Source organism: Notothenia coriiceps, unplaced genomic scaffold (genome assembly GCF_000735185.1).
Source record: "Notothenia coriiceps isolate Sejong01 unplaced genomic scaffold, NC01 NC01_scaffold00015707, whole genome shotgun sequence".
Classification (NCBI taxonomy): Eukaryota; Metazoa; Chordata; class Actinopteri; order Perciformes; family Nototheniidae; genus Notothenia; species Notothenia coriiceps.
Genome location: NW_011348408.1, coordinates 1 through 10,083, shown reverse-complemented (window position 1 = coordinate 10,083; position 10,083 = coordinate 1). Strand labels below are relative to the sequence as shown.

Here is a 10,083-nt window from a genome sequence, read left to right as displayed (position 1 = left end):
CTGGGCTATATGAGTTCAACATGTAAGAAGTAGAAAGTACAGGTATTTGAGTTCAACATGTAAGAAGTAGAAAGTACAGGTATTTGTGTTCAACATGTAAGAAGTAGAAAGTACAGGTATTTGTGTTCAACATGTAAGAAGTCAAAGTAAAAAGTCTTCAGAAAAATAAGTAGTGGAGTAAAGTACTGATACCAGAACAATGTACTTAAGTGCAGTAACGAAGTACTTGTACTCCACTTCTTCCCACCTCTGCTGATAACTTATACTAATGAAAAAGAGATATACTTGTAGACAAATGTGGTGTTTATTATAATAATAATAATACGTTGGATTTTTATAGCGCTTTTCCTGGTGCTCAAATACGCTTTAAATAAAATCAGGAACAGAAACAATACAAAGAAAACTAAAAACATACAGTAAACAGCATACTCCTAATCCAAGTGTGAGAAAGAGTTTGAAAGCTAGAGTGAATAAGTGAGTTTTGAGAGATTTTTGTTCTGGCCTTTCGTTTAGTAACTGTTGTCTCATCTTCCCCGCAGACAACAGAGACGTGTCTCTCATGATGAGGGAGATGGACGTGAACGCCATCGCTGGAACTCTGAAGCTGTATTTCAGAGAGCTGCCGGAGCCGCTGTTCACGGACGAAATGTACCCAAACTTCGCTGGAGGCATCGGTCAGTCAACACTTCATTATCATCCAGTTGACATGACTTGGAACTTGACTCGGACTTGTACGTTTTGACTTGGGACTCGACAATACTTTGGACAGGAAATGTAACTCATCAGTCTTGACCGGGGACTTGACTTTAAACCTGTACGTTTCGACTTGGGACTTGATTTGAGGATTAGTGTTTTCTTTTTAAATTTGTAACGAAAGTGTGACTCATCAGTTTTGACCGGGAACTTGGCTTTAAACTTGTACGTATTTGACTTGGGACTTGACTTGGGAATTAGTCAGTTTTTTGATTTGTAACGACTGGACTTGGCCTTTGGTTCCAGGACTTTGCTGCCTTGACTTGGGATTTGACTTTAAACGTATTCATTTCAATTTGGGTCTTGACTTGGAACTTCACTGGAGATTTGTTAGTTTAGACTTAGCACGAGTCATTCTTGACTTGAAATTTGACTTGAATAGTTATTTGTCACTTTTGACTCTGGGTTTGTTGGGTTTGTTAGTCTCGACTGGTGAAGACTTGAATTGGCATTTGGTTTCGGGACTTCCCTGTCTTGACTTGGAACTTGACTTGAGATTGGTTGGTTTTGGCTTGTCAGGCTTGACTTGACACTTGACTGCTTAGACTTTTGGTTGTCGGACTTGCCTGTCTTTAATTGGGACTTGACTTGGGACTTGACTTGGGACTTGTTGAATCCAGACTTTCAAATTTGACTTGTCAGAACTTGTCAGACATGACTCTGGACCTGACTCGTGTGTTTTTGTCCCTCAGCGCTGTCTGACAGGGAGGCGAAAGAGAGCTGCATGCTGAACCTGCTGCTGTCTCTACCGGAGGCCAACCTGGTGACCTTCTTCTTCCTGCTCGAACACCTCAAGCGGTAATATATGGTTATATTTCTCATATATTTTAAATATTTTAAATATTTTTGTTTATCTGTTAAACATATTGCACATTAATTTCCTTTTCAAAACTATTCCACAAATTAACTGTTTTTACTGTAATACACCTCTGTCTTGTATTTGTCTGATTTTGTTTAGTTTTTTGGTAAACATGTTACCCATTTTTCAGTAATTGGTACATGTAAATCGGTAATGGCTATTTTCAGGGTCATTGTCACATGCTAGCCTAGCGATCCAAGGAAAATTAAAAGCATCATTAATTGACAGCTAAAATTATGACTTATGGTCTTTACATATTTAGAATGCAACATAAATATGACGCTATTAGTTGTTAAAGTTCATATTTGTAGCAATACTTGTCCTGAAAGTGCTAAAGTAATATTCTATATCACTTTTATGGATGTAAAAATGATGGCAAACCCAATATAAAAGTTTTTGTATGATTGGATAGAAACTCAACTCTCAAGCTGTCTGTTGACTCATTGACAATGTTCTGCTTTGTTCTTGCAGGGTGACTGAGAACGAGGGCGTCAACAAGATGTCTTTGCACAACCTGGCCACCGTGTTTGGTCCGACTCTGCTGCGGCCGTCAGAGAAAGACAGCAAACTCTCCAGCAGCTCCACGCCCATCTCTATGAACGACAGCTGGTCTCTGGAGGTCATGTGTCAGGTACAACATGCGACAGAATATAGAGTGATGCAGGGATGACAGATTTTTGTAGGCCGACCCTGACGGCAACATCTCCCTTGTTCCCTCGATAAAAAGCCATTGGTTATTTCAGAAAAGAATCTCTGTGTCAAACAAACGTTTATGATGCTTACACGTTTAGTTCAGCAGGATAATCTCCACATATTAACACCAAGTTATGATTTTTGAAGTCAAAAGCTAATGTTGGGCTATAAAGGAACTACAGCACGGTCACATGACTTCACATCACCACCGCTAAGCTAAAGGTGGCTAATGTTGGGCTATGAAGGAACTACAGCACGGTCACATGACTTCACATCACCACCGCTAAGCTAAAGGTGGCTAATGTTGGGCTATGAAGGAACTACAGCACGGTCACATGACTTCACTCACACCGCTAGCTAAAGGTGGCTAATGTTGGGCTATAAAGGAACTACAGCACGGTCACATGACTTCACATCACCACCGCTAAGCTAAAGGTGGCTAATGTTGGGCTATAAAGGAACTACAGCACGGTCACATGACTTCATGTCACCACCGCTAAGCTAAAGGCGGCTAATGTTGGGCGTGATGATGTTTAGCCGTCTGATTTAGGCACTTGATAGCAATTGACGTTTTTAAATCCACCAGTGGGTGACGTATTTTATGTTGTAGAACAAAACTTTTAAATCTCTTCAGCTTGTGTTAACCACAGACCTTATTTCAGGCACCCAAAAACACTTCCAGATGATTACAGGGGGAAAACCTCAGCTAGCTATTAGCCGTAAAGTCAGGCATCCAGGGAATTTCAGTTATTGTACCTGTGTGGACGTAGGCTTTTCAAAACAAAAGCACCTAGCTCAACACAACCCTTTAGAAGATTTTCCTAGTCTTAAAATGACTATATCAAAACTCAGATAGAGTTAGAGAGTTTGAACTTGAGGGAAAATAGAGGCAGAAAAAGATAGAGATTCAGAACAATAGATATCATTGTAAAATGTGGAATTTCTGTATCCTCTGCAATTATATTTATTCCTCCATTAATATATTTTGTATAGTCGACTCTAGTACAATGATACACACCATACTATATGTGCAAACACCCTATGTAATAACTGAAAGGTGAATGCATATATAAAGCTTTGTTATGTTATTTCTATTTGTTTCCACTTCTTTCTCATCCTGTGTCATTTTACCTATCACTATATCAGAATTTTTCCTCTGCTTCTTTGACTCTTTTATCTGGTATCAATACATTTCTTATCTACTAAGGTTTGTACTTAAGATATTTTAAAGGTGAAAAGGTTAACCAGCAGAGCTATAAATGTTGACTTGTTTTCAAGGTGGTGGACTCATACATGCAGCTCTATATTGATAAGTTACACAGGGACATTTTTCACTTTTTCAGGCTCTGATCTCCTGTTCTGTGTCCCCAGGTTCAAGTCCTCCTCTACTTCCTTCAGCTGGAGGGCATCCCAACCCCCGACAGCAAGCGTCAAAGCCTCCTCTTCACCACTGAAGTATAACGGGAACATGGTGCACTGATTATTCTGTGCACAGGTTGAATATCTGAGGATTAATGAGGCGGACGCTGCTGTGTTGCTGTGAGGACGCTTCATGTGGCCACTAGGTGGACTCAGCAACACATTAAACTGGAAACAGCCATAATCACCACAGCCTGCTGTCAGAAGAAGATATAGGACAAAATATATCATTCCTTTTTTTTAATTTAAAATGATTTGCTGTTCTGTTCCACTGTGCACATTAGCTCCATATTCACAGAGGAGGGATTTCTGCTGTATTAAGATTTATTTCTGATATATAAAGCTCACCTGTGCCAATGTGTCCCCTGCTGATGACCAAACATTACCCTAAATGTTTACCTTCATTTTGTACAGTTTTTAAAAAAAATATGAGACTGAAAACTGTAGTTACACAAAGCAACGTGCAGGCATGTTGACCTTACCTTTTAAAGTGTGCAGGTATACGATTTGTATAGTGACCTTATTCAGTTTGCAGCTGCTTCTGGTGGTGGTGTTGTCTGTCGATATGAGGGCTTTATATGGACGTGGTACAGAGAAGAAATAGGCTAATCATTCCAGGATATGTAATGAATGCTGTGTATAATTTTAATTTCAAATGTTTTTGTCTATGTTTAATATGTTGTTCCATGTTTGATGTCTGATTTTAAAGAGGCCCTATTATGCTTTTTTTTTTCCTTCAGGTTTTCCCATTCCTGTAGTTTATTATACAGGTTTTTGTGCATGTAAATGGCCTGCAAAGGCAAAAATCCCTGTAACGCCTCCATTTGACTTCCTTGTTTACTTCCAGAACATAGTAACATCACTATGTAACACTCACACTTTTATTGGCTAGCGCTCCAACAAGACATGACACAGTAGATGCACTAAATACTGATATACACCTGAACATGATAGGGCCTCTTTAATTAATTCTGTATATGTGTTGCTTCCTGCTGCATTCCTTCTCTGTAGTCCACCTTTTAAAAGGACAAAACCACACTGCTGTAGGAATAAAATCGACTGGATTTTAAATACCAAATGATTCCTCTTAGGACCTATTTAAGGCACAGTTATTCACTCATATTCAAGTCTCCTGGCATAGGGTTATCATCCATGTACCTATAGTGTTACTGAAAATACACTGTGTTCGTGCATTAATATTGTTTTTGTCCCAATCACTGCAAGTATTGAAACACTTGCTGGCACAATCCTTATCCCTAAAGGCTTATGTAAAATAAAAAGCAATAACTGTTAGTGATTCTTAGGATGAGACTTCTTGTATGTATGATTGTGTAAATAAAGACTTGGTAACATTATTCTTGCAATGTTTCATTCTTTGTACATTATTATTATTGGTAAAAATACAGTCAGTGCACAATTGTTCTGTTGATGTTTAGTTGCTGATACAATTACAATACAAGTGGTCGAAGTAGCACAATATTTGCTTTCAAATTTTAGTATTAGTGTAGAAGTATTCAGTAGCATAACTTGGACATACTCAAGAAGAGTACAATTATACTCACATGAATACTTGTGTGTGCAAGTATAGATTACTTAGAGTACATTTACTTAGTTTCTTTCCAACACTGCTCAAGAACCTCACATTTGAATAATAGATTGCATTTCTTCAGTAAATACTTGAGTACTAGTTAATTTCCAACACTGCTCAAGAAAAAGTACCTCAAATATGTTCTTAATTGCACTACTTGAGTAAAGTTACTTTGATACTTTCCAACACTGCTAGAGTACTAAATAATGGAGTGCATTGCTTGTGTGAATACTTGAGTAGGCTACTTAATTACTTTTCCTCACTGCTCAGGAGTATTTTGTATATGTGTTTTATTGCAGCCAGTGAAGTCTACCCTGTTATAGAGGGTGGTGTGCATTACTGGACATTGCCTTACATGTGCATACTTGAGTAAAGGTCAATTAGTTTATTTCCAACACTGCTAAAGTACCTCACATTTAAATAATGGAGATGAGTGAATACTTGAGTACTTAGTTACTTTTCCTCAATTCCTAGTAGTATTTTGTAAATATGTGTTTCTCCTGCCCTGCAGCCAGTGAAGTGTCTCCCTGTGAAAGCAGTTGGTTAAAGAGGGTGGTGTGCATTACTAGAGTTAATGTACTTTTATTTTCAACACTGCACAATTACCTCCTTTTAAAAAAAAATTGCATTACTTGAGTAAGGTTACTTAGTTTCTTTCCAACACTGCTAGAGTACCTCACACTTAAATAATAGAGTGCATTACTTGAGTAAATACTTGAGTCCTAATACTCAGGAGTATTTAATATGTGTTTCTCCCACCTCCCTGTTAAAGAGGGTGGTGGGAGATGCTGATGCAACCGGAGGAGGGGGCCGAGGATCCGGCTGCTGCCAGCAGAGAGAGCCGCTGCTGCTGTGAACTCACTATAAATACCAGACACAACCAGGAATAATCTCTGGACATTTATCAAAGCATCAAACAGCAGAAACAAGGATAAACATCAGGTATGAGCGTTTTATCTGCTTAACTGACACTTGTCTTTTTCTTTTAGCCGGCTATGCTAACATTGTTAGCCTAGCATTAGCATTAGCTTTGCCATTTGTTTCTGACAGCTGTGAGGGATTTAATGAGTGAAAAAGGAAACGAAAAAAGCTACTTCAAGGGGATTTTAACTACAAAGACTCGGTTTGTATATGTGTTTGTTTTAAATTGCTTGGTATGCTTTGTTTTTAACCATTAAATTAGATTTTTGGTCAACTGTCAAGGTGGAAAAATCAGTTGACGTAATGTACGTAACATTTCAAAATAAATGTCTATGTTGACGTTTAGACATTTATTATTTAATCTGTGTCAAAATAACTCAGTTTTTATCATATATGTTGATATATTGGGCTTTTGTCTCTCTTCTAGGCAATTCATATTTAATTAATGGCATAAAAAAACAGCTTTTTTACTGTCATTTTTTTCACAAATCTTTTTTATTATTCTCAGCAATGGTTTTAAATCTGTTATACATTTCTAATTTTACATCTTTCAAAGATAACCTTAAGTTTTATTTTTGAAAATAATGTTGGTAAGGCTAGGTTTTTAAAGCTTTTAACTCTGTAAACTGGAGGTATGTTGTCCAACCCATTTGCACCAGAAGCTTAAGAGAGTCAAAGATGCAGTGGGACAAGTTAGGGAAGATAAACAAAAGCAAGACACATTTGAAAATAAACAAAACACAACAAAGTTTTATACATTTATTCACATTTCCTTTATTGCATTTGTGTAACTTTGAAAACTGGAGGTATGTTTTTCACCTCATTTACACCTGAAGCTTAAGAGTCAAAGCAAAGGAGCAGTCGAGTAAGTTATAGGAAAGATAAACAAAATCAAGACACTTGTGTGTAAGAAAGTATAAAGCTATATGATGTTATTTTACACAACATAGATTTATACTTGTGTATATATATACATTTCCCTAATTGCATTGGATAATTGGAACTAACTTGTGATAACATTTTTCTAAATCTGTGCTGCAAAAGATACAGAAATTGCGTAAAACACATCTATATTAACTTTTTCTCTATCTCTAATAAGTGTTTTTTCATATTTTGTGTACATTTTCTCATTCTTTGGGAGTTTTTTTCTAATTATTAGAGTTGAAGGGAACGTTTTGGAAAGGTTGTGCCTACGTGTCGAGATCGGTGCTTTTGTTTTGAAAAGCGCACGTTCAAACAGGAAGTGCAATTACTGAAATTCCCTGCATGCCTGACCTTAAAGCTAACAGCTAGCTGAGGTTATCTCCTTTAGTTTTACCATGGTTTAAAGTATCCATTTGGTCTCTTAACGTATTAAAACAGACATGTCTCAACTCCCTAGACTCTGGTTGTTGTCTTAACCTAAACAGTTTGTTTCTTAAAGTATTTGTTTGTGTGTTTTAATGACAAACTGTAACTGCTAACGTTAGCAAGGCTGATGCTAGTGTAAGTGTAGCCTGGGACAATGTAAATGTACCCCCTGAGAAAAGTCAACAGTGGGCTGATGGTGCAGCTTGTCAGTGGCATATCTCACACAGAGGTGGAAAAAGTAAATATTTAACTTAAGTAAAAGTACCAGAGTGTAAGTCATGCATCTTAAATCTTACTTTAGTAGAAGTACAAAAGTATTTGCATGTACATATATTTAACATACCAAAAGCAGAGGTGCGAAAAGTACTCCCATCATGTACTTGGGTAAAAGTACAAGTACCAGAGTGGAGGAATACTATGTTACAAGTAAAAGTAATGTATTTAAAAGGTTACTCAAGTAAATATACAAAAGTATTAGCTTCAAAATATAGTTAAAGTACCAAAAGTAAAAGTACTTATTGTGCGCAATGTCCCATTTAAAAAATGTACTGCATTAATGTGTTTATCAAAGCTGGTAAAGGTTGAGCTACTCTTTAACTACTTTGTAAATTAAAAAGTATTAGTTATTTATTCGTTTATTAGTATTAAGTTATCAGTTTATGTATACTTTGTTTCAGCTAATTATCTGAATCTGTCAAGTAACTGTTGTGTTTGTCAAATACATGTAGAGGAGTAAAAGGTACCATACTGGCTTGTAGTGGAGTAGAAGTACAAAGTAGCATAAAATAAAAATACTCAATTAAAGTACAAGTACCCTAAAGTCGTCCTTAAGTACAGTACTTGAGTAAATGTACTCTGTTACTATCCATGGTATCTTCATAAATCCCCTCTCCAGTCTTTTTTTCTAAAGAAGAAGTGAGTACAGATGTTTCCCAACTTTCCTGGAAGAGTTTGGAAAGAGCAATATGTCTCAGCCCACTCTCTAAATCAATATCCAGGTCTTCAGATATGACTCATGAGTTGTTTGGTCGATTATTGCTTTTATTTTTTGGAAAAAGATTCCGGGGAAAACTCTCAAGTCTTGTAACTTTTCCCCCAAAGTGACATTAAACCAGTGGGGAAAAAAAGATGTTGTTTTTGATAACCAAGCTCACTTTAACCACATCATCACCTTGGGTTCTGAGAAACTGGGATGGAGATGTTCACTATTTTCTTACTTGTTATACACCAAGCAGAAATAGACCAATAGAGAAAAGACTGAAATATCTGAGAATTGTGTTTGTTTGTGGCAGAAAAACATGACTTTTTAAAATATCTGTCTTGTTTATTAAGTATTTGAGATCTATTTAAACAAGAATAACTTATCAGGAATCCTTGAATGTTTTCAGCCTTTGGAATAAGGACATTTATCTTCTTTAAAAACTATTTTGATCATCGTAAATCATTAAAACACTTTTATTTGATGAACACTTTTATGCAAAAATGTCAGAAATGGCTGTTTAATTTTTTTATGAATATTACTTGATTTTTCTATGTTTAATTTCATATTAAATTAAATGTCTTAACAAGTGGCCTTTCTTCTACAAGGAGAGGTTGATGTTGATTATGTCAATAGGTGCAATAGATTGGGTCTTAATATGTGTATTATACTAATTAATGTTTGGTCTGTAACAAAAAATAGAAAATTCCAAGCTAGTCTTTGAACTTTTTGTTGTTGTCCAAAACCCAAATATGTTCACTTTTGATGACTATAAAAGAGTGAATAAGAGACCATCTCCATATATGAGAGGCTGTAAATAGCATTATTGCATGTAAAATAACTTAAATATGAAATAGTTGCTGATTAATTTAATCTTTATGGCATAGTATTTGAGTAATCCTTCATTTCTGTCTGCATGTTGTGGTAGAATTGCAATACTGACCTCTATACATCCCATTTAACTGCAGGCATTTATCATAAAAACGCATCTTTATTGAATTCCCGACTTGTGTATTAATATTAGAGGCATATGTTTCATAAATGAATGATACTCAGTGTCTGCTGTGTGTCTGGCAGACTGGTGCCTGCTTGTCCTCGTTCACACACACTGCCTTTTACTCTTTTTACTGGAGACGCCACCACAGGAAGCTTATGTTTTGGCAAGGAAGTGCCCCCCCGCGGTTAGGGCATGAATAAGGAATGAGAGCAGGGAAGGGGTTTTAATGAGTAACCTCAGCTACCCCCCAAACTCCTTCTCTTCCCAGACTTTACTTTACTTTGTCTTTGCTCAGCCGTCTGTAGAGAAACACTTGTTCCTCTGGTCCGCCCTCATCAGATCCATTGCATTTATTAACCCTGGAGTCAAATACTTTAGATCTGTTTCATTTAGATGGATAGATAGATGGATAGATAGATAGATAGATGGATGGGTAGATAGATAGTTTGGGAAATTATTTTCGTCACAGAGGCAGAAGTCTGTTCAGACTTTATAATACAATTCTTAAAATACTTAAACAAGTG

At 36.6% G+C, this 10,083-nt stretch overlaps 1 protein-coding gene across 1 annotated transcript; it reads left to right on the top strand.

Annotated features, from left to right (window-relative positions):
• Window positions 1-539: 539 nt before the first annotated feature.
• LOC104949101 (breakpoint cluster region protein) lies at window positions 540-5,079 on the top strand (the record flags this gene model as incomplete). Its single annotated transcript, XM_010775381.1, has 4 exons — window positions 540-674; window positions 1,446-1,551; window positions 2,084-2,243; window positions 3,677-5,079. Coding segments are annotated over 4 exons (491 nt in total), but the record flags the coding sequence as incomplete, so codon positions are not given.
• Between the last annotated feature and the right edge of the window lie 5,004 nt (window positions 5,080-10,083).